This window comes from Microtus pennsylvanicus, chromosome 5 (genome assembly GCF_037038515.1).
Source record: "Microtus pennsylvanicus isolate mMicPen1 chromosome 5, mMicPen1.hap1, whole genome shotgun sequence".
Lineage (NCBI taxonomy): Eukaryota > Metazoa > Chordata > Mammalia > Rodentia > Cricetidae > Microtus > Microtus pennsylvanicus.
In genome coordinates, this window is record NC_134583.1 from 117,536,625 (window position 1) to 117,562,199 (window position 25,575).

General features: G+C 43.8%; 1 protein-coding gene across 9 annotated transcripts in view; it reads left to right on the top strand.

Moving 5' to 3' along the window:
- The window catches only part of Plce1 (phospholipase C epsilon 1), a 293,979-nt gene that overhangs the window by 38,384 nt on the left and 230,020 nt on the right, over positions 1-25,575 (top strand). For all 9 annotated transcript variants that reach the window (XM_075973955.1, XM_075973953.1, XM_075973956.1 and 6 more), the window contains exon 2: positions 10,238-11,777. In XM_075973955.1, coding sequence (XP_075830070.1) covers positions 10,575-11,777 — 1,203 coding nt within the window. In that variant the 5' untranslated portion in view covers positions 10,238-10,574. The remainder of the gene's footprint in view (positions 1-10,237; positions 11,778-25,575) is intronic.

Consider the following 25,575-nt stretch of genomic DNA (forward strand, 5'->3'; position numbering starts at 1 on the left):
GTCTATCTCAAGTGTAAAATGACTGGGACTCCACTTCACTCTGCTATTTTTTGCCCGGCCTTCCTCGGTGGGGTAGGCCCTTGTTAAAGTGTGTGCCACACTCTGGGAGGGCCTCCCTTGTTGGCTTCAGTCCATGCTGCTTTCTGCCAGTCTGATGTGTGTTTCTTGAAATCACAAGTTGGACACACAGAAAGTCACAGCGCGTGTGTGTGCATGATTGAATGGAATAACTCCCAATGCTTAGACTGTCAGGGTCGTAATACCCGGTAATTTATGGCATTAGCTCATGCTCCCATGCTTTGTTTATGTTTTGTTTATAACAGTGTGGTAAGTTAAGATTGCCCTGTATACAGGGATTATGCCTCTCCTTGTCAACGTGTGTGGGACCTCACAATGTGCTCGTCACTGAGTGAGCACATAGAACTTTCAGACTCCTTCGATTGCCTTTCTGTATAGGTTAAGGAAAATGATTACATCTTAGCAAACAAATAATCAAAAACACAACAGTAAGTGAGCAAATATTCGTTGAGCCTTTATAATTTTTAATGCTCTGGAGTGATTTAAATGAAATAGACATTATCCCATATCAGGAGGCATGTGATAACTCCAGAAAGTATTCATTATGATGAGGAGAAAAGATGCTAATTCTTTTTGAAGGTTAATTGTGAGGGTTCCGTGAGAAACTATAGATGGAGAACCAAGGCTTAGTGAAACTGAGTTGTCTAAGAACTGTCTATTAAGCTATCAGGCTCTGAAAACTGTTCTGAGAGCCTTTAAAGATTTCACAACAATATCTTATGGTTAAACAGGCTGCTTGCGGTTTGTGGTGGTTTGAATGAGCATGGCCACCACAGGCTCATGTATTTGAATGCTGGGTATGTGGCTGGTAGAACTACTTGGGAAGGATTAGGAGGTGTGGCCTTAGTGGAGGAGGTGTGTCACTGGGAATAGGCTTTGAGGTTTCAAAAACCCATGCCAGGCCCAATGCTTCTCTCTTTCTGTCTCCATCCCTTGGATCAGGATGTAAGTTCTTAGCTGCTGCTCCAGCAGCGGGCCTGCTGACTTTCTGCATACTCACCGCCATGGTCATGGAGTCACCCTCTGGAACTATAAGCAAACCCCTACTTAAGGCTTTTTTCTGTAAGTTGCCTCAGTCATGGTGTTTCTCCACAGCAGTAAAAAAGTAACAAAGACACTGTTCAAAGTCCTACAGCTGAGGGAGCATGCAGGAGAGAAACGCAGCTTATGACCCCAGCTTGTGACCTCTGGGATAAAGCAGAGAGTTGGGAGTTACATACCTGGGCAGCTTCCACATTGACCAGAGCATAGACTTTTTTAAGCTGAGTGTAGACTCATACCTGTATTCTAAGCCACTGGCGAGAGGGCTGCTGCAGATGGAGGGCTGCCTGGGCTACCAAGGGAGACCGCATTGCAGTCAGGAAGCAGTAAAGCATTTTCAGTGCTGCTCAGAGAACCACACTTGTAATCTTTTCACTTCATGTGCCCACTCCCTCAGCCCACAGTTGGATTCTGTCTCCACAGCTCAACTTTGTGTGTTTGCAGCAGCACAGCTCTGGAGAGCTGGATACCCTTCTGTGTAGCACAGCCGTCACTAACCCATATGACTCCTGAGTACCTGAAAGGTGGTGAGTGCAACCAAGGAGGCCAGAGATGGTCCTGGTTTCTCCGTGCTGGAGTACCAGGCAGCTGTGAGCTCCCTGATATGGATTCTGGGAGCCAAAGTTAGGTCTTCTGGAAGATCAGCAAGCACTCTTGACTACTGGGCCATCTCTTCAGTTGTAGTTTTTTTTTTAATTAAAATTATTCAACAGTTTGTGGCTGTTGGGGTTGGGGAGGGAGTCTGTTTTCTTTTAGGATGTGACCCTTTGTAGGTTACTCATGCACTAGAAGATGGTTGCACATACTGATGACACTAACTCCACTCTGTGGGTTTTTTTTTTTAATAGAGTATGTGAAGGTGGAAGGAAGATGTGGTGGGCTGGTTTTCAAAGGAGTTGGGGGGAGGAAGTGGGGAGCGGTTTTGATCAGAACACATTGTATATGTATAAATAAACAACAATAAAAGCATTCTAAATACAAGGCCCTTTTCAGAAAAATATATTTGAAAACCAATCTTTTTCCTTTAAAGGAATTGACTTAAAAACCTTTTTAGGTTTATGAAAGGCAAGGGTTTTAAATTTTGATTAAGCCCATTTCATCTTTTCCTCATCTATTATTAGTGCTTCCTGTGTCCTATGATTTGTGCCTTAGTGTCATGAAGATACCTCTTCCTGTATGTTTCACCATGTGGGCTTTCTATTTGGGTCTGTAATCCATTGTGGGCTAACCTCATGTATGACAGGGCATAAAGGGTCACACTCCAGTGCTGGAGATGAGTCCCATGAGTGGTGTCACATTGAAATCCTGTCTCTCTTTTTTTTACTTCAGTCTGGATGCTTACAGTTCTTGTTATTTCTGGGGGATGACTGTATTTACCAGAAGGGTTTCCTTTTTTTGTAGCTTATTAGCTTATTACAACTGAGACTTAACCTGATACGGACAACCTTTTTGTGGACCTCCACTTTGTTTTTTTGATAATTCAATGAATTCGTAAGTAGAAAACGATTCCTGTAGCATTCTCATTACATATCAGCCAATTCCTCATGCCTAACATATGCAGGATATAAAGTCGAGGTATCTGGGTCTTCGGGGTCTGAAGCCTGACATTTCAGACTCTGAAATGAATGCTAAATCAAGAATGCTAAAGCCATGAGGGGTTAAACCTTTGTGGTCTTGGACAAGGACCCAGATGAGTACACCAGTGCCTTGGGGGAATGTTTCAAAGCTTTATTTCCTGTGAGTTATGGAATTTCCATCGTAATAGTTCAGAGAAAGGAGGTCAAAAGGGAGTGGAGCTGCAAATACTTGGAAGAAGAAGCAGCGGGAATCGACTTGTACCATGCAGTGTTTGTGTGCGGGCATGTGCGCATTGTACCCACGTGCCCCGTGTGCACGTGACGGAGAAAGGGAGGACAGACCCGTGAGCGCACACATTCCTTCATTAATCTCTTTGCATAGTGAGCCTGGGGGAGGAGAATGTATAAGCAAACAACTGTCCCCTGGTTGGCTGTCTGTCATCCACAGATATTCAGAGCAGCTCAGTAAAGCTCTTTAGGTTTGAAGATGTAGGTGAGCCTGTTAAATTCTGCTTCCAGCTCTCAGAGTCACCTTAGTGGTTTTTCTCATGACGGTGACAGAGATGAACAACTTTCACTTTGACTGGCTGGATAAAATGGTCTCCAGAGAGCTTTAGGCCAGCTCTCAGCTCTGCACTGGGCAGTCCCCTCCTTTATCTCTTGTTATCTGTACTGTTCCCTCTAGTCAAAGTCTCCTCTCCTCTCCGTGGTTATAAATAATTGCCATCTTTCTGTAAAGTCCCAGCTCAAATCCCCCATCTGTCAAATCGTTGCTGGTCTTCTGGTTAAGAACCATCTGAACTATGCACACTCTGACAGGTGCAAAATCTGATGGTTTGCCGACAGCTAAGGTTTATTTCTTTATTTACTTATTTATGAGTGGATATTCACTGTACATGTGCTGGATTTCGTAACAGCATGTTGCTAAGTATGTTTGAGATCCAGCCATCATGTCCTTCCTGAGACTAGCAAAGAGGAATAAGGGGAGGGGAGAAGTGCTGTTGGAGGCTGCTTGATTGTTTCCCAGCTGCCCAGACTCTCAAAATATTATTTAAATCACTGCTTGGCCAATCACTTAAGCATATTGCCAGCTAGTTCTTATGTCTTAAATTAATCCATTTCTATTATTTCATATTTTGCCATGAGGCTCGTGGCCTACTGGGAGGGTTCCGGCTGGTGGCTCATGTCTGTCTCCTCTGGCGGCTCCATGGCTTCTCCTGACTTTGCCTTCTTTCTCCCAGCATTCAGTTTAATTTTTCCCTCTTAGCTCTGTTCTGCCCTGGTATAGGCCCAAAGCAGTTTCTGTATTAATCAATGGTAATCACAGTATACAGAGGGAATCCCACATTGCCTCCTCTTTTCTGTTTAAATGAAAAGGAAGGTTTTAAAACCGGTGTCAAGCAAGAATTACAGTTATAATATTTATACCCACTTTATCTTTTATCATAACTAAGGAAGACTATAACATGTTTCTTGCTTGATATGTTTTTTGCTGGTTGTAATTCTAATTTTTATTCTTGATATTTGTTCTTATTATATATAATTTTATATTTGGCTTAGATCTCTTATTTAAACAAAAGTGGGGAGGTGCTGTAGGAATTCCTTCAGCCAGTAGCCTTTAAGTTACCAGCCCACTTGGGTGTGGCCTCTTATACTATAAATACCAATGTAAAGTGCACACACTCCCTCTCTCTTCTGGCTGCTAGATTCAATTCCTGTTTCCCATTCGTGTAGAGGACTGTGATCTGTGAGTCTACCCCTAAATAAATAACCCCTTTTTTATACTCAGTTCTGAGCTAGTGTGGGATTTCTTTTTAGCAACCATCTTCTGAGAAGGACTGTCCCTCCAAGGACATTTCTCAGGAGTTGCAAACCACTTTTCCTTATGTCTCATTAGCTGTACCATAATCACATGGCCACATTTAGATATAAGGGGTAGTGATACCCCTGTCCTGAAATTCAGATATTATGTTATCTGAATAACTATGAGCACAGATTTCTAGGGAGGGAGGGGATCACTGCTAGGGAATAAAGGACTCTTTGCCACCCAAGTGATACAGTGCTGTCGCAAATATTAAATGAGATTCTATATATCTGTTTGAACAAGATTTTCTCACAGTTTATGTTCTGTTAAGTACTAACTATTGTTTTTATAATTAAATTTGACAGACAGCCGTCCATTCACTCAATCTATTCAGCATATTGTGAGCTCCCTCAGTGCTGGATGCTGCTGCTCTATTGAAATCCCTCTACCAGCATCTAAAGAAGCCCATCATCAAAGATGGCTCCCCCTTGGTTAAACAGCTCTGCAAGACAGGGAATTCTCTGTTAGGCTGGGCCACAGACTTTCTTCCTAATAATTAATATGCCTTGGCCCTTATTCTGCCTTTTGAGACAATATGAAACAAGCCTTTATTCATCTTGAGACCAGATAGGCGAAGACAGCGATCAGGACTCCCACTTCATTCTCTGGCTCTAAACATGCAGCTCTTCATCTCATTATTTATCTGGGACAGGGTTGGTGAGCCTCTTTTATAAAGGGCCAGATGGTAAATGTTTTCAGCTTTGTGTACCACGCGGTCTGTGTCACGGCTTCCCAACTCCTCTGTTATAATGTAGAAACGGACATAGATACGACAAAAATTAGTAGATGTAACTGCGTGGCAGTAAAATTTTATCGATAAAGTCTGGTGGCAAGCCAGCTTTGGGCCTCAGGCTGTAGTTCTCTACCCCTGTTTTAGCCCATGAAAAGCCACTAGCACCATTATTCTTGGCTGATACGCCCCTATTCTGAAGCTAAAACCTCCCTCTGTGCCACCCTCTGACCCTTTATACCTTTTATCTGTTTTTCTTATCTTACCGCTTCGTCTATGATTTCCAGCACAGTTTATATCTCCATGGCTCTTCTCTGGCTATCCATTCCACTAATCATACTATCTATCCCCAATAAATCTCTAGCTTAGACATATTAGATTGACCCCATTCCCCCATATTACATAACCTTAGGCCATACATCCCTTGAACTCTCAGGAGGATGGTCCTTTTCTAGTCTCCCTCATAAACATTTCTCACATGTCCATGTAAGAAAAACAATAAATCCCATTTTACATCCTTTTGCTTTTCATATCTGTTAAGACTATGGCCCACATTTTGGTGCTTCTACTTTTATTTAGACAATATCATAGTGCTCACTGCAGCTTTAATTCTAATCTTAGTTGACCCTTTCTTTTAAAGTTAACCCGGGACTACTTTAGATAGTCTGGGCAGAAATTAGCATTTGTTGATTGGCTAACCACTTTTGACAGGTATGACACAGGTGTTTCTTCCTAATATTGATAATTCAAGAACGATAGCAACTGGTGGTCACAAGACTGATATTCAAGGAATTGATTCTGATTATAAAGCAAAAATGAAACTCAAGTAGACCTGATGAAGAATATGTGTACAAATGCCTCATGAGAGGAAATTCAACAAACCCCATGCCACCAAGCCATTGAGCCTTGACTGTCCTTTCTTTTGAATAATGTAAACTAACAGACATTTCCTCTGACTTGGTATCTTTCAAAGCTTTTTACTCATAACCTTATATTTGAAGGCAATTTTATTTCTATTTTGCAGGAGAGAAACTCATACCTGACTGTAAAATATTTACCAGAGGTCCCAGACCCTGTGTTTGGCTGTTTTAGTTCATTTCAATTCACATTGCTCTTCTCTGGGAAGTACACTGCACCTCATCGTTTTGCTAACTCCTACGTGTCTTTAATAATGCAGCTTAATCATCATCATCTCCTGCAACCCCACTGTGGAAATTAATCCTGCCTCATGCCCACCATCTGTTTTAGGTGTTCTTCGTCAGTGTTGACAGAGCGCTGTTTGTAACATACCTTGACTGGTAATTTATTAGCTCATGAAGAAATTAAGGGCAAGATTCTTGCCTCATTTAATTTTGCACTCATGTAAACATTTGTTGAAAAATGGAATATCGTGAGATGGAGCCCAGCCTAGGGAGTCAGTTCTCCGTGATGTTTCTCATTCCTGAATACAGCTGGAAGCAAAACAAAGATCATTGCTTTAGTGGGCTGTCTGTAATCTCCAGCCTTCCGAAACAAACCCAAATAAAGAATAGGTTACTCCTAGGAGTCATGTCTTTATAAACACCAGAACCTGAACCCACAAGGTCTCAGCCTGGATGGAGGAGGAAACAGCGCAGTTCATGGTTAGGAAAAATTTCTGGAGTCAGACTCTTAGATTTGAATTCTGTCTCCATCATTCCCATCAGCTGACTTAGCCTTTTTCTAGGCCTTGATTTCTAGTTTCCCAAATACAAAGAGCAGAACTTTCTTGTATTATCTGTTGCTATGTAACAGTCAATATACAACAAAATTTATGGTGCAAAACAATAAACGTGTATTATTCCATATAACTCTGTGGTTAGGAGTCTGGGAGAGGGCTTATGTGGCTGAGGCGCTCTTGTGAGCCTGCAGGTGCTGGCTGCAGCTGTAATCATTGGGAGCCTTGACTGAGGCCAGAGGAGCCACTCTCAAGATGACTTACCATGTGACCGTCGGGGGCGCTCAGCAGCAGCTGGTCCCTGGCAACGTGACCTATTCTCGGAAGTCCTCCAGGCTACTTCCGTCACATTCTATGTGTTAGGAGGAAATCACTAGTGTATCCCGTATCCACGAGGAGAATCATGTCCTACCTTTTGTAAAGAGGAGTATCAAAAGCATTTGTTACTTAAAAATCATTACTTTTAGCCGGGCGGTGGTGGCGCACGCCTTTAATCCCAGCACCCGGGAGGCAGAGGCAGGCGGATCTCTGTGAGTTCGAGGCCAGCCTGGTCTACAGAGCTAGTTCCAGGACAGGCTCCAAAGCCACAGAGAAACCCTGTCTCGAAAATCAAAAAAAAAAAAAATCATTACTTTTATTTTATAGGATTGTGTGAGAATGAACTGAGATATTAATTGCACTGTATTTACCAGAAGACTTAGTACCAAAAATGTTTGCTCCTCTCTCCCACCTAGAATTACTTATCTTTTCCACAGATGAAGAAACAAAAGCAAAACATGGACTGTCAATTTGAAGGCTTTGAAAAAACAAAACATAGACCCTGGATCCAAATTAATGAGATAACCTATTAAGGTTTTCTGTAGCATTCTTGAAACAGAAAGCTGTTTGTGAATATATAGATTTTTTTCATTCTTTTAAAAAATTTTGATATTATAATTACAACATTTCACCCTTTCCTTTTCCTCTCTTCAAACGCTCCCATACCACTCCTCTTTGCTTTCTTTGAAATTTATGGCCTCTCTTTTTGTTGTTATTATAATGCATATGCATTTATATACATAATATAATATGCTCAGTATACACAGTGTTATTTATATGTATTTTTCCAGGCTGAGCATTTGGTATTGAATAACCAATTGGAAGACTATTTCTCCTGCCCTCAGAGTTATAGCTCTTAGTGTAAGGTTGAGGCCTCATGGGCTTCTCTCTACCTGCTTTGGTATGTCTATTGTTGCTCTTGGTCAACTCATGTTTAGGCAATGATGTTGGTAGGTTTCCTTGGGAAAGAGTGGCATCTGTATGACAAGGAGCAAAGACGGCACAGCCGGTGTTGGCAGTGGGTAGTGGTGACCTGTGAAGAGTTGCCTCAGGAGGAGAGGCTGCACCTAGGCAGAAAGGACCCACTTGTGATGGGCACCCTCTGGTCCCAACATTCCTGAAAGAGCCTTGCTGACAGCACCTTCCACATCACAGAGAAGTTTGGTTGACTCTCTTGGTTCATAGGGTTTCACGTAAGTGATGGCTGTCTACCCCATAGGACAATATAATACAAGGAAGATGTTCAATAATTTGATTGAAGACTGTGCCATTAAACTAGCTAAGTCACTTAAAATATTACACCTTCTTAAGTCAATCTTTTATGTCTACTTACATTTAAACTGAACGATTTCTTACTCAAGTGAAACCAAAAGGATGTTTCTTGAAATGTGAGGGAGCGGGGACTAGGAGTGTTGACGAAAGATGTATTTTGGAATGTCTAAACCCATTGTTAGTTCCCTTCGGTTGCATCTCTTCTTTGTTTACTGTTTGGTTTTATAATAAGTGTTTAAAATTAACTGAATTTTAAATGACTTGATTGTTTTAGGATTCAGAGTGTACACCTTTAGTCTACCTTTAGGTAACCATCTAATGATTCATGTAGAAATAACCTCATAGCATTACTGTTCCAAGTCCCTTCTCTTGACCTCTACTGTCTAGACAGTTCACTTCTGCATTTATTAGAAATCTCACAACACACAATTACTATTTTGCTTAAATGGCCAATTATCTTGCTAAATGATTTTTTTTAAAATGAAAAAATTTATGTACATATTTAAGTTTAGGCTATTGCTCCTCTTAAAATGATTTGTGTATTCTTTTTTTAAAAAAATATTTATTTATTTGTTATGTATACAATATTCTGTCTGTGTGTATGCCTGCAGGCCAGAAGAGGGCACCAGACCCCATTACAGATGGTTGTAAGCCACCATGTGGTTGCTGGGAATTGAACTCAGGACCTTTGAAAGAGCAGGCAATGCTCTTAACCTCTGAGCCATTTCTCCAGCCCCTGATTTGTGTATTCTTATATTGTGTGCATTCGTGCTTTATCTGCATTTATGTGTGTATGCGGGTATCAGATCAGTTTTAATTAGATTGCAGACAGTTGGGAGCTGCTGTGTGGGTGCTACAGATGAACCTGGGTCTTCTGGCAGAGCAGCCGGTGTTCTCAATTGCTGAATCACCTCTCCAGCCCCTCTTTGTTCCTTTAGATAGACCTGTCTGGAATTTTCCTTCTGCACAGGGTCTTCCTTTATCACTTTCTACAATTCAACTCTGCTACTTTATGAGTCCTTCCGGCTCTGCATGTCTGAAAAAGGTCTATTTCATTTTCATTTGTAGAAGACATTTGTTGGGTATAGAATTCTGCTTAACAGTGTCTCTTCTTACTCTACTCTTTGCTTGCTTGCATCGTTTCTGATGAGAAATCTATTGTCTTATCTTTGCAGCTCTTATCTTATCACCCTAGCTCCTTTGGCCTTCCTGAAGTGGCAGCTTTTCCTCTTCTGTCTAGACAGACTATTGGATTCTACCTGGGCCTAGAATCACTCTAAGAGCGAGCTCAGCTATTTACACTGCACTCATTTAATTTTTCTCTTGAATCAGATATCAATATTCTGCTTGGACTATTCACTGTGTGAAAATCATTATCTTTTTCTTTTTTCTTTTCTTTTTTTTTTCTTAGACTTTATTTAAAGCACCAGGATAAATTTGATTCTTCATACTCTCCAGTTTCTTTTTGTTTTGTTTTGTGGAAGTGGAAGTTCCAAATTGTCAAGCCAAAATGACAAATGCTTAACATATTAAAACTAACTTTTGATTGTAAAACTCTCTCCTCAGAATTGACCTATATCTTCCACTAAGTAAAAATTATCAACTCGCTTTAAAAATCCATTTAATGCCATAAATGTTTGATGTTATTTCTTTTCTTATAGGGAGCAGAAAACACTCAAGCTGGATTTTTAAGTCATTGCACACTAACAATAAACCACAAGTCGTAGAATGTGATCCTGAGTAAAACGCTTCTGAAAAATTAGCTTCAAGCAACAGAGGAAAGAAAACTGGAGGGCCGTTTTGAAACACTGGTCTAAAACAAACCGTTCTTGTTGGAAATTACAACTGGAAACTTTTGCCTGGCTCTCAACATACCCAAATGAAAGGCGCTGTCAACTTGTTTCTCACAGAGATCGGGATTATGTGAGATTACCTGTTATCTTAACATGATCACCAGGGGAGGGAACACAGAAGAGTAACTGAAGGACACAGGTCAAGATGACTTCTGAAGAAATGGCCGCTTCCGTCCCCATCCCTGTGACTCAGAGGACAGTGGCTTCTGCCCAGTCGGCAGTGGGAGAGGACAAGAGTGAACAGGTCTCAGATGCTGGTGCTCCAAAGGTACGCGCTGGGAGGCGCAGCGGCCAGATCCCCCAGACCCTCTCACGGTGGAACAAACCTGAGGCAGAGCCTTCTAGAAGCGATTTGTCCCAGGTCCTCTCAATGGCAACGGGAGGAATAATGAGCGATGAGAACCACAATGAACAGTGCTGGGAGCAAAACCTGCCAGATTCTGTGAGAAACCACACCGTCAACTGCAACAGCCTATTGCAAAGTCACCAGTGTGACCCTCCTCGGAACCAGCTTCGTGGGGCCTGTGACTCGGTCGCAGAAGAGGGCCTGTGTTTGCAAACTGGAATTTCTTCTCCACTGGAAAGGAAGGCATTCCCTGGAATTCAACTGGAAATGGGTGATCCTCCCATGGATGTGAGCCCTTTGGGAAACGAGCCTGGAATCACGGAGCCCAGCGGATCTCAGCCTGACCGCAACACCGCAGTCTTTCATTTCCGTTATGAAGCGGAGGGAACCATGTCCGACGCTTTCCATTCCCTGTCAGAAAAATTAATTTTGGATGACTGTGCAAACTACGTTGCTCTTCCTGGGGGGCAGCAGAAGAAACATTACGAGGAGGCGTATACTTGTAAGCTAGTGGAACTGACCAGAGACTGCGGCAATAAGAACGGGAAGCTGCAGTGCGAACATTGCAGCTTGCTGCACAGCAGATCCCTGCGCTTTGAAAGCTCCTGCCCGCAGGCTGACGGGGGCTGCTCAGGGGCTGGATTTTGCAGGGAGGGTTTTACTCACAACCCACCTGCCAAGACTTTCCTGAGCCCTTTCGAGGATTTCTCTGACAGTTGTGAAGACATAGACGATTTTTTGAAAAGCAAAAAGGAACGGTCCACTTTGCTGGTGAGAAGGTTTTGTAAAAATGACAGGGAAGTGAAGAAGTCCGTGTACACCGGCACCAGAGCCATAGTGAGAACCCTGCCTTCTGGCCATATCGGGCCAGCTGCTTGGAGCCATGTGGATCGGAAGAGAGCGAGGCTCTTAGGGTCTTGTGGGGATGCAATGGAACCTCTGTCAGCAATGGATGTAAGGCCACGTGGGAGCCCACGTCAGTCTGAAGCCCAGTGGTGTCTGGTAAGAGTTTGCGTTTCTTCCACTGCTTTGGTTTGTTTCACTTTTCCTCCCTTCCTTCATTCCCCCTTTAGGAGTTTTTATCTAGGGTCTTACTACATAGGCCCTACATAAGCCTGGAGCTTGCTAAGAATATGGCCTAGCATGACCCTCCTGACAACCTCCTGAATCTTGAGATTACAGGTGGACACTCCTGTTTCTTTCCATTATTTCATTAAACTTGCTTGTTCTTTTTATAAATCTGAATTTCTTATTGCTTTTATTAAAAGATAAATCAAGATCTGTCAAATTATGATTCTCATAGGAATCATTGGTAGTTATTGAGAAATAGATATCCCAATTGATAGGCTAAGGTCTAAGTTGACTCCGCAGGTCACAAAACATGCGCAGGCCTATGTAGGGCTTGGAGAAGTAACGGATTTTCTGTCATCAGCTTTGGAGATGCATTCTCAAGTCTTTTCCATGACCCACTGTGGCCTTTAGCTTTACAGGCCTGAAGGAGTTTCAGTCTTGAAGCTTCAACTTTATAGCCAAAGGTCTTTCCTTTCTTCTCTCTTAAACTTTGTGTGTGTGAGTGCGTGCCATGTACCCCGTCAATGAGGACAATGTGGTTAAAATAACACTTTAAGTGCACCGAATGAAATAGAAAGCATCAGTAATGAAGAAAAATATGTTGGCTTCTACTTGTGAGACACAAGATGGTTTTGAAATTGGGAGATGCCAGTTTAAATGCGTCTTTACTGCCATACGGACCCTCGTTACCTAGGATTGTGATAGCTAACTGAGTTTCCAAACAGTAAGGAATGTAAGTAGAGTGACTTGCTTGGGACTTTCTTAATTTCGACCTTGTGGGCCTCATGTTACAGGAGATCCCTTTAATCTGGGCAAAGGGAGACAATGGATCACTCTAAATCGCCATAATATCATAAGATGTCCACCGCAGCCATGATATGATGTGAAATGTGTTATTTTTATTGGTGGCAGGATCATTCACTTCTTGTAGATGCTCATAATTAAAGAAATGCTAAATTTACACCTAAGATTACTGAGAATATTCATATTTGATTCTAAGTTCCAGGGCCTCTAAGAATCTCGGTTTTTCTCTTTAACCATAAACAAGCAGGCAACTTGCTCTGGGCCCGATCTGCACTGCTGAAGACAGAACCATATACTTTGCCTTTTTCTTGCTTGGGAGCATTCGGGATCTTGTCTGACAAAAGGAAGGAAGCCTTTCTATGTTTGCTGTTCATTCACCACAGCCAGAGTGTGGGTTCCTTTCTATATCTCTTCCCCTGCTCCCACATGAAAGCTGAGTCCAAGCAAGACACTCCATACAGAGTGGCCTGTCCTGCCCTGCACACTGAAGTCTTGCCCCTCGGCTCTCCTCCACGAGGCTGCTGCTGAGGACAGCATGCCACCCCATTTGAAAGGATATAGCTTTCTAAAGTCAAGCACCCTTGAGAGCACATTAGAAGTTTCCGGATAGCAAATGAATACAAATGCATTGCTGTCATAGCTTCCGAAGGACGCTTGTGTTGGGCGTGAGTTTTAGAATGATTAGCAGAGTGACTGGGCTTCCTTCCGGCTCTCTCCACCCCGAAGCTATTGGGCAGTAGCTAAACACCTTCATGTGTCAGGCTGCTTAGTTTACAGGGAGAAGAGCTGATGGGATGAGACAAACTGTCTCCTCCCCGCTCAGCTTCTGGAGGCTCGGAGAGGTCACCACCGCTCTGTTAGAGTGGGCCTCAGAAACTGCTTTTCCCTTTGTCTCAGATGCCTTTTGGAGACTAGGGGCTTTTTTTTCCTGCCATGTATGGTATATCTGGGTGTGGGCTGGCTGTGCTGTCCTTTAGAGGGAGAATTCAACATGCATGCCACGCCATGTCAGAAAGTTACTTCTCTACAACTTGTTCTCTAGAGTCTGGCAGAAATGCTTCGCAGTTTGGCACAGCTGAATTATATCCGCTTGCCTCGGGTCTTGTGAGTTACTCCCTTCAGCTGAAAGAGCGGTACCCCCGCGGTACACTCCCTTTCTGTTTTCTGATGGTTCCATGCGTATCTTTCCTGTTTGCTCAGTCAAGTTGTAAACTTCAGAAGGGCAGAGACAGAGTCCTTATGCTTTTTTCCTCTCTATATAACGCATGTGTGTTGCTGATGCAGAGAGAACAAGGACAGCGACATGGTTGGAAACAGACTCTGGAGCCGACCCAGATTTAAATTATGGCTTGGGATCCAAGAGTGATTGACAGGCAGTCTCTTTGCTCCTAATTACCTTTCATGTAAACCAGGCATAATGATGCCATTGTGGGCCCCTCTGCAGCGAGATGCTATCCTTCACACAGTGCTGAAAGCAGTGAGTGCTCTTGTCCTCCCGACCTTCAATTTTCTGCTTCTTGGTGGACTCATTCCCACTCCGTTATGCTTTTTGGTGGACGTTTACACCAGGATGGATTCTAATGTCCAGTTTGCCCTCCATGTGTGCAGGCTTTGCCTTCATGAGCTCCTTTAGATGCAGACTGAAGGGATCTGAAAATTTTTGCTAGGACTGTGGTTGAGCGATAGAGTGCTTGGCGTCACATATAAAGCCTTGAGTCTAAACTCCAGTAACCACCTCCTCCATCTCACCCACAACATTTAGCCAGGTCTGATGGCAACTACTCAGGAGCCTGAGGCAGGAATATTGCAAGTTCAAGGCCACTTAGTGGACTTTGTGTCAAAATAAATGCAAAAAAGCCCGAGTATATAGTTCAGTGGTGTTGTTTTTTGGGCTAGCCTATGTGAGGCCGTAGGTCCAGTTCCAAGTAACACACACGCACACACACACCTGTTAAAAGCATTTACAGCTAACTGTTTTTATTGTCATTATTCTGCACACAACATAGCACAACAATTCAGCGTGTATGCGATAATGGATAGGTAGCTTGCAAATATTATACAATTTTATATAAGGGACTTGACTATCTGCAGTTTTGAGTTTCCATGCGGTCCAAGGAGCACCTGTATTGTCTTAGCCTATAGCGTGACCCCCTTAGTCCTTCCTATGCATTGCAGGCGTGTGTTACTCATCTAATTAGTTTTTTGGCAAAACATCTTGGCTTTTTTTTCCCCTGGGCATGTTGATCAGAACAGTCCAGTGATTTTGTATTTTCACAGCTGTGTGGAGAGAATAGGTTTGGATGAAGACATTAATGAGGATTCATGCTTGCTGACTAACCAGATTGTTAGTCTCCTCCTGTGTGGAAAACATCAAAGTACCCCCCATCCAGTCCCTTGAGTACTCCCTCCTGCTCTAAAGCTGTTGGCTCAGCAAAGTGGAGTCTTTGGCAAATGGCTAAAGTCTGCAGGGTAAAGATTTCACTAGGAGTGTTTATCTTTAAAAAAAATATCTCTTCCTGTCTGATCTTGGGAGTTCAAAGCCTAGAGTTATCTTACAGGTAGATTCAAGCTCAGAAAGTGCCAGCTTTTGTCTTGACAAACCTAACTGTGTAACCCCAGCCATGTGTAACTCAGTAGCCATGGAAGGGGCCCTGGGTGGCCAAGGCAGAAAAGTCACCAGGTCCTGTACTAGTACTTTAAGGATTTTCCATCTTTGATCCTTAGGAGGATTCACTCCACATGAATGCATAGATGCGGCAAAGCAGAGAAGATTCATGTTGAATTTTTAAAGGAACAGGAGATAATTTAAGAAAATTTTTATAAAGGAATAAAAACTCACTTTTAAAAAAATCTTATTAGCAAAACTGTAAATAAAAAATATGGACACAGCCAGCTTCTGTGACTGCGCCATCTCTTTCTAAAATGCTGGCTCTGTATTGCTCAGCTCAGAATATTAAACTTAAGAGGCAGTGATGAGTTGAGCAGTAATACCTTTGTTGAGACAAATGTGCTTGAAGGAGGAGGGAGGGAGAGAAAAGAGAAGGTGGAGGAGGAGGAGGAGGAGGAGAAGAAGAAGAAGAAGAAGAAGAAGAAGAAGAAGAAGAAGAAGAAGAAGAAGAAGAAGAAGAAGAAGAAGAAGAAGAAGAGAGAAGAGGTGTGTGTGTTTGTGTGTATGCGTGCATGTACACGCACAAGTGCGCTGGGAATTGAACATATGACCCCCTGCTTGCTAGGCAAGCACTCTACCACTGAGCTATTTTCTCTTTCAAATGGAGAGAAGCCAAACCTTAGGAGAAAGCTAATGCCTCTGATACGTGACCCACTGGTAATAAATTCATGTCCTAAGCTATAACTTACATAAATGACTGAATCCTTTGAGCCTCACTGTCCACCCTAAGACGTACCTTTGAGAAATAACAAGACTTTGTTTTTTTTCTTTAAGAATTTGGTTGCCCTGGAGATCAGTGACAGTTTGAACCTTGAAATAATTAAAATTTCATCGGGTGCTTAGACTAAGCTGGAAGCCAGTGCCTGGTGAGCTGCCTGGCGGCTTCTTCCTTTCCTGAGACTTCAGCAACATTAATGACATGAGATTTGGAAGAACCTGCCCTTTCCCACTGATTGCTCTGAGAGAGAGTGGGTTCCACCAGCCCCGTACAGTGCAGTTATGTCCAGCGCATCAGTGATGAGCTGTCTGAGGCCAGCCCCGGGATGATGGAACTACACACTTTGTTCGATTAGCTGACCTGGGACAGCGCCGATCATCTCTCCTCATCTCTGTAGTTACTCTAGCTCTTTAGCCTAGGATCTGATAAAAAATGGAATGAAAACCTTCCACTAGGACTCTGGTTTGTGATGTATGCATTTCTGGCTACTATTACTCTTATGGTAGCCTTGGGACAAGGTCAGCATTAGGACCGTCCCCGCTTTCCTGCAGTTGTTCTGTGTAAATGGAGATGTCAACTTCGGAGACCTGTCTCTTAGAAAGGCCATTTATATGTGGCCAGAAAATGATCAGATCCAATGGACAAAGACAGGCCATCAGGACCTGGTCTCATCCTTGCCCTGCATTTTACAGGATAGGACCTCAGGATGCCCTTGGAATGAGCAGTGAGAGTTTCACTCTCTGGGAACAAGGAGACAGTAGACAATAGGGCTCATAGACGATTGGGGGTGATAGGGAGGTTTCCACCCTGCTGACCAAGTGATTCAGCATTCAGGGACTTGAAGCATCATTGCAGGGCTGGGTGTGGCCATCCTCTGCCCTCCATGACTAGACTAACTGGTGGTTTGGTCCTCCCTGAAAAACTGTTCTCAGATGGGGGTGCTGACTCATGGTCTGGTCCTCAAAAGCTCCAAGACACCCACGTGATGCTCCCTTTGGTGCTCTGGATACATCCAGAGTTCAAGAGTGCAAATATTTAACTCTTATACTAGGTCTCTTCCCTGAACTCCAACCCCTTCCCTCCTGCAGGCTCTCGCCCTTCAAACTCTCAGAAAGCTCAGCAGAGATTTCCCACTCAAGCCTCCAGCAATGACGTCCTACTGGTCTCTCAGGGATGGGAAGGGCCCCTTCTCCTTTGCAGCACAAACCATATCTCCTTGTTTGAGGGAAGGGGTGCTTAGACGTCTTTTCTTTTAAAACATCTTTGTTGCTATACAATTTACCCATTTGTGCTTAAAGATAAGTACACCCTCCACCACAGTTAGTCTGGACCACTTCCATTCCCTGAAAGCAATGTGCCCTTCAGAACCAGCCCTACCCTTGGCCTCTTCTTTAACTCCATGTACCCACTATTCTTTCTGTCTCTATTGAATATGCTATTGTGGATTTTCATACACTTGAACTTACAGGGTATATGATATTTTGGGAATGGCTTGATTCACTTAGCATTGGCATTTTCAAGTCATTCAATCCTATAGCATGTATTCATGCTTCATGATATTTATTTTTTATTTATTTATTTTTGGATTTTTGAGACAAGGTTTCTCCATAGCTTTTTGGTTCCTGTCCTGGAACTAGCTCTTGTAGACCAGGCTGGCCTCGAACTCACAGAGATCCGCCTGCCTCTGCTTCCCGAGTGCTGGGATTAAAGGCATGCGCCACCACCGCCCGGCTTCATGATTTTTATTGTGCAATAATATTTCATTGGATTATGTCTATCCACTCATGAGATGCTAAACATCAGGCTTTTTCCACTCTGAGGCTATTATGAGCAGTGCGTCTGTGAACTTATTTCTTTGAAGGGTTAGGATTGAACTCAGGGCCTTTGACTTGCCAGGCAGATGCACCTTCCTGCATATCCAGCACTGTGAACATTCCACACAGGCATCTGTGAGGACACACATTTCCTGTTCTTGTCAGTATACACCTAGGTGTTGAAAATGGGGCTATCCCTCTACATCTGATCTTTTCAGGAGTCCCTGAACAGTTTCTCCAAGCATCTGCCTCATCCCCACAACAATGCACAAGGCATAAGTATCTCTTCATCCCTAACAGTGTTTGTTATTATTTCTGTCTTTGTTAATAGCCATCCTACTTAGATGTGGAGTGATAATTTCATTATCGCTTTTATGTGCATGTTCCTGATAGTGGCTCTGAGCATTTTCTCATGCATTTATTGGCCTTTTGTGTTTCTCCAGAGAAATGTCTAGTCAAATCCCAGGACTATACCCAGGGCCTCACCCATGCTTGGCAAGTACTCAACCACTGAACAACCCCAGTCACTTTGCCCATTTTAAAATTGTGTTGTCTTTCATTATGAGTTCTATATATATTGTGGATATAAGTCTATGATCATTTAATTTATTATATTTATTAGTTAAGGGTATAGATACAATGAATAGAGATCGAGAAAGTTGCCAAGGTGGTTTGCAGCTCTAATGTCCAGTGAAACTTGTTAAATGCTACCTTTGGCCATCGCTTTGTCCCTCCTCTTTCTTGACCTCTCTCATGCCACTCTGCAAGCAACAGCTTTAACTGTGAGTTATTTTCCATAATCCTACCTGTCCACTAGACTACCCTTCACTCCAATTTGGGCAACTTTTCATCCTCTCCTCCACATTTGCCCCGAGATTTTCTTACACAGATCATTTTCCCTATAAAGCAAATTGTGTTTCCCAGAGGAAGAGTTGGGAAATCATAGTTTCAGCAGGCAAAGGAGCACACCGGCAGAAGGGCACCCGAATGGCTCAGGTGGAGGTCACTACTCCAGGACAAAGCCCTCTGTTAAGCACAGGCGCCGGCCCACCTAGGACAAGGTAAGGTGTCCAGGATGCAAAGTTTAAGGAGGCACTATGCTCTCAGGTCTCACGGGTGGCAACCTTATATTCACCAGTGTCTGCCTCCTTAAATTTTGAATGCTGGGCAGCTCAAGTGACTCACTTTGGTCCCAGCCCTGGGCACAACAAGGGTTTAAGAAAGCCTGTGGCTTAGGCACGTAGATCATTTTTGTTCAGGAATGGTCTCCACAGGGTCCCATAAGCCACGGCAAGGATAGTCTTAAAACACACGTAGGAATGACTCTTACATTTTTAAAAGGTTGCAAAAAAATCTAAAGAAAACTATTTCACAGCAAGTGAAAATGAAATGAAACCCAAGTGTCCGTGCTGGTAAAGGTTTAATAAAGCCGTCTGGAACGCAGCCGCCCTCATTCCTTTCCATATTGTCTACAGCTGCTTCCAGGTTGTCACAGGGGAGCTTGGGCGCTGTAAAGGCAAACGCAGCCTTTGTCCTGTGGCCTTTTACAGTAGAAGTTTGTCTTTTCTGGCCAAGAGGCTTCTGTACACCTGGCCAACCCCTTTGGATCTGGGTTTCCTGTCACATCCTCTCAGGGGTCTGCTGTGCCAGCCCCTCCCCCACCCTGCACCCTGGTCTAGAGTTTCTCCAGCAGTGAGCGCTCTGCCCATCATTCTTGACCGGCTCTGTAAATTACAAAGAGAGACACACAGTTTCTATGCTCTCCTGCGTGCTCTCTCCCTCTCTCCCTCTCTCCCCTTCTCCACCCCTTCTCTCTCTCTCTCTCTCTCTCTCTCTCTCTCTCTCTCTCTCTCTCTCTCTCTTCCTCTCCCTCTCTCTCTCTCCTCTCTCCTTCCCAGATCCACTGCAGGCTTGCCAGCCAGCCTCCTCTTAACAAAGTCAGGGAAAGTAGCTCATTTTGTGCTCTGCCTAGAACAGAACTGGGGTTTTTCCACTGAAATTCAAAGGGATCTTTTTCAGGCCTAGGAACCCAGACATCGTGGTCTCACCTCTTCAGACTTGGCCAGAGAGACAAAGAAGGGTCATGTTAGCATCTCTTTGTCTCTGGCTCCTTTTCTCAACTGGCTGTAAAAACCCCGGGAGGCTTTCCAGAGATGGAGACAGAGAAAAGAGGCCTTCTAAAGTTCTGTTTCTGCTCAACAGATACACACACACAGATACAGACACAGACACACATACACATACTGAGAGACACAGACACAGACAGACAGACACACACACACACATACACACACTGCCCTCCTTATGGAGCAGTTTCTGCATGAACCAGAAGGAATCCTACTTTGAGGACAAAGGGCAACACACTGTGATTTTAAGTTGCAAAGATTGTTCTTAGGGTTTGTAAGGGGTTTGGCCAATTTCTGAGACTGTCTAATCCCGTTACTCTTGACAATAAAGCCTCTCCCGGAAAGACCCAAGACGAGTTCCAGTTCTGTCATTAGCTGCTGAGTGTCCTTTTGGAAGTCCTTTTAGAGCCTGGGGTTTTGTTTACATCGAGTATAACAAGTGAAGGCAGCTATATGTGCATTCATTGGCTTCTGCTGGTCAGAAACTCTGAAGACAATTTGCATGTGTATTTAATGTGTTAGAAGCTACACGCACCCTCCTGACTCTAGACTCCCTTCAGTCCATGACATCTCGCTCAAGTCCCAACCCTTAATTTGGGGTTGAGAGAATATTTCCTGCAGCATCACCTTGAGATATGACTGGAGTGAATCTTGTCCCTCCCTGATGACTAGTGAAGTCCAAGGCCAAATCTCTAAGTGCACAGATGTAGCGAAAAGCAAACACTCCAGATGTGGTGGAACAAGCCGGTGATCTCACCACTTTCAGGAGCCTTTGAGGCCTGGGCTACATAGTGATACCCAGTCTCAACGAAACACACACACACACACACACACACACACACGTGTGAATATATATGTATATGCAAGCAGGCAAAGGCAAACATTGCTTGATGATGGTGAATATTCTGTGTTACTGGTGGGGCTATTGTTTTCATTGTCAGAGCAGAGGGATATCAACATTCTTACTGAATACTCAGAACAAGAAGTGACCCCATCCCAGATCTGGCTGCTTCTGAAGTTCATGTCCGCAGCCTCTCTTCAGAAGTTCCTCTAGAAAGTTCTGCTGCAACTCACCCCTCTGCCTTGGCAGGGGCTCTGCTCTCTTATTAAATGTGCAAATGCTGAGCTAGACAAGGCCAGGGGATCTCTCTGTAAATGTGAGCTGGGTGTGACCTTTGGATGAGACGGGAGAGTGGGGAACAATACCAGCTCTTAATGTGAGGGGCGTGTTGGCTATTGAAACGGCTGCGATTTCTTTTTATGACTCAGCCAGCAAGGGGAGGAAACCAAGCTCAAGGCTTGATTTTTTTTTCTGGATTGCTGTAATTTAGAAGTAAAGTACATTTACCACATTTTATAAGTAAGTAAGCAGGAACAATGTTCAAACCAAACCACACACACATCTGAGTCAGAATCCATAGCTTCTTCATGGTCATGCTGAAACGGCCTTGAGTGCTGGGAACTTAACTGAGAACTTTGCCATTTGAAAGTGTTCCAGGATCTCCGAGCGGTCCGACCAACTGGCCTAGGCACAAGAACATGATTCGGTCACTTCTCTTTGCAAAGTCATGCCTTTACAATGAGCTTGTTACCGCCTTCATTTGCAAGGTCAGGAGGCAGGAGAAAAGCTGGACCTGGGTGTGCTCGGGCAGTGGGCAAGCTTTACAAAAGTCCCCCTGCAAGGGCGACCTCCCTCCTGTCGTTTCTTGCAGAGTGTGGCACAATAGAAGATGGGGCGCAAAACTTCTGCAGAGGCATAAAGCCAAGCCAGACACAGCCTGTTTGGCCTTCATGTCCTAAGCGCACAGTCTTACTCCCAAGCCTATTCTGGGGTTCTCTTTCCTTGTCCTGGTCTGAATGGGCAGCTTCAGTTCTGGCTTGAGATTAGGGAACCCCTATCACCGACGCCCACTTGGTCTCACCCCTATATTTTAACACGGAATCACTTTGTAAGCGGACCCTATCGAGTAGCTTAGCTTCAGAGAGATTTAGCACCAAATTATAAATGGTGACAGTTTCATAGTGACTGCAGCGTGCTCAAGAGCCAGCATGTAGGAGGCTGGCAGCTGGGAAGCCCTGTGGCTTCAGATTTTCCAAACTGTGAACCCTTCCATCAACCAGGAACTCCTTAGCCTTGAAAATTTTCTCCTCCAGAGCAAGGGGAAAGTTCATCTGAGTTCTAAATTGTTGAATAGAAAATACATTATTTTTTTCTTAGTAAGAATTGGGTTTTAGGACCTTGGTAGATCAGCTATTTCTTCTTTAAATAGTCATAAACCCAATATGGGCACAATGATGGTGGTCTAGATGATAATTTTTGAAGCAAATGCCGTTATCCTGGAGACCATATTTTCCACATTTACAAAGAGGGAGGTAACTTGTTATTTAGAGAAAAGAAAAAAAATATTTGAAATTAAGAATGAACTAGGAAATCCAGAACAAGTGGTTTCAGTAGCGTCTAATCATAACATGAAGGGGAAAGAATGTGACTAATTCACTGTGCGTATAATTAATTCATTAGAAACATGAGGAGGAGGAGCCTAGATTGGCCAGTCATGCTCTATTTCCAGTTCTTGGGAGGCAGAGGCAAGAAGATTTCCAGTTCTGGATTAGAGTAAGATACTGCTGCAAATGAATGATTGAATAAATGAATGAACAAGTAAATAATAGACAGACAGACAGACAGACAAACAGAAGCCGGATTCCCTAAGCTGAGTAGTGATTCAGGACAGCTGTGTGTGTGAAGATGTATCATCAATAATTCGGTGAGTGTTACCAGTTGTCCGTGCCGGCGGTTTTGCCAAATCCACTCAGCAGTTACCATGATTAGGAGATGTGGAGATGACGGCACGGATAGAGTACATCTGGGAAGGCGTGTCTCCACTAACCCAGGGGTGTCTTCTTCTTCAGGGTCACCTTGAAAGGCCGCCCCCAGCTTCTGTTTAAGCTGTCTAAGCAAAACATCTTCATCCTCTGAGGTTGGGGTGAGATTTTTGTAACAGGCTAGTCTGTCATCCAGGGTAAGGGTGGCTTGGTCAGGTCGTCATTGCCGCATCTTTAAAGGACAGGGTTGTCTGTGTTGGGGTATCTTACCAACTGGTTGGAGGGGGAAGGAGGAACTGTGGGGGTGTTCTGAGCAAAGGTTAAATGATAAGGTCTGTATACAACATGAACTTGAATACAAGCTTGGCCAGAGCTTTCCAGTCTTATCTATTAATTTTCCTTAATGGACAGTCCAAAGACAGCTCCAACCCAATATTACACCTTGGCTTGGACTGGGGAAACATTGGAGCTTCAGTCCATTTCCCTGACCTCCCTTGGCTGGTACCTTTACACAGGGCACAACACGCCTCACCATGCTTGGTCATGGGGTAGCACCACATGGAACAGAATTAGAAAAGCTGCCAAGGCAAAGGCTGCAGCTGCAGCTCCTGGTCTCAGCTCTTCCGTGCTCAGCATAGTGGATTCCATTGAGAGTTAATGGCCCCAAATAGAAAGAAGTTCAACTGGCCCAGCACCTGCTTTTCTTGGTGAACATAAAATAAGTGTTTAATAACTATAACCTATAGAATTTTTTTTAGCTGAAGGCTATCTTCCACAAACTTAATCAGCTCCTCATTTTATTTTCACTTTTTATTGGCATATATTTAATACCCAAAGTGATGTGTTTCATTATGACTTTCTATAGCACAAATAATGTTCTTTCTCTGCGTTCACCCCCTCCAATGTCTGTTCTTGTTCTCTCTCTCCTCTTCTGTTTTACTGTCTCCTCTGTACTTACCTGTCCCTTCCTTTCCCTAAGTTTTGTTGTTTTAATTTTTCATTAATCTATTTCTATTAATTTTTAAGTTGCATACAAAGTCTCCCCTGGAATTTAACTTGAGAGAAAACATCTGGAATGTGTCTTTTTCTGACGGGCTGGTTTCCTTTAACATGATGAGGTCCAGTTGCTTGCACTTTCCTGTAAATAACACAATTTTGTTCTCCTTTATTTCAGTTGCTCATTTTATGGGTGGGGAAGGCCCTGGTCAGGTGAAGTAACTGGATGGAGTTCACATCACCAGTGCCGGAGAAACCCAGAATAAAAATCTGGTTTCTATCTCCTCAGCTCTAGAGTATGATAAAACTATGAACTGTGGTGCCATCTGCCACACAGAAGATGCTCTGTTTGTGTCAGCAGGTTCTGAACCCCACAACTTCAAGACTCCTGAGGTCCATAGATTCCTATGTGCTGCATCAGCTAAGGAGGAGTTCACCATGGGCTACTGCGGCAGTGGGGGGCTCTCTCCAGTTTCTTCCAGTCTTTTCCAGAGCATCAGTAGCTCAGTTGGTGCATCACTTGCCAGATTTGTCCTGCTTTTTCTGGTTCATTCTGCCTTTTACAGCATGTCCCACCTTCATGAGATTATTTGCGGGGGGGAGGGGGGATTGCCCGGGATGGTTTTTTGCTTATTTGTTTTTGAGTATTTTTGTAAGGCTTGAATGTCTGGCAGGCTGATCTAGAATTTGGTTTGTAGCTAAGGATGACTTTGAACTTCTTACGCCCCCACCTCTACTTCCCCAGTGATGGGACCACAGGCAGAGGCTACCACACCTTTTTTTTTTTATGTGGTGCTGGGGATCAAACCCGAGCCTTTGTGCACGGTAGGCAAGCGCCCTGTTAACGGAGCGCAGCCTCGGTTCTCTGCCTTCTGTGCTTTGCAGGGCTGGCTCATCTCCTTGCAATAGCGCTGTCAGGGCGTCAAGAACGTTTAGATGTCCTTTACTCGAGTGCAGCCAGGTTTGGGGAGTTCATTTCTCCCCCTAGTCTAGTTTCTTTCCATCCTTGACTTGGCAGTTACTGCTCTCTGGCTGACGACTCCAGTGCTCCAAGGCATGTAAAACAGCTGAAGGGATCCCTCCCAATCTCTCAAGGGATTATTTCCCATGTTCTTTTTCTCCTATTTATGAGAAGCAGAGCCAAATGTGAGACACAGCCCAGCAGGAGAGACTAGACCTGGCCCAGGAAGAGCTTGTATTGTCTGGGCTGCAAAGAACGGAGCCAAGACATGAGACAGCACCGGAAGAGCCCTTGAGACCGGTGAGTTTAACCTTTCCTCTTGTGGAGAAGGAAACTGAGGCTGAAAGTAAGACAAAATAGTCTTGTCCAGGTCTGGCCAAGCATCATCTTGGGAGCTGGTACTGGCACCCTTTTTGATCTCAAGCCAGTTTCCTATTCTGGCGAAGCATACCAAACACTATTCCTGAGCCATGTGTGGAGCTGAAGTGATGCTATTTAGAGCCTGAAGTTGCATAGCCTTTAAGACTGTAAGCTTGGGAGCCAATATGCCTAGGTTCGTATTCTGCCCTGGCCCTTAACCGCTCTGGGACCTAGTACAGATTCCTTGACCTCACTGGGTCTCAGTTTATTTCTAGGTGGGTACAATCATTTTATGGCTCTCTTAAAGGTTGCTGGAAGGAAATAGATTTTCATATGTTAAATGTTAACATCTGTTTGCAAACGTGGTTTTAAAAGTCGAAGCATCTCTTATAATATCTGGCATGGTGTGAACATTTTCCTCTGATTCTTGAGCTCAGTTTGAACCACAAGGCTGTGTCG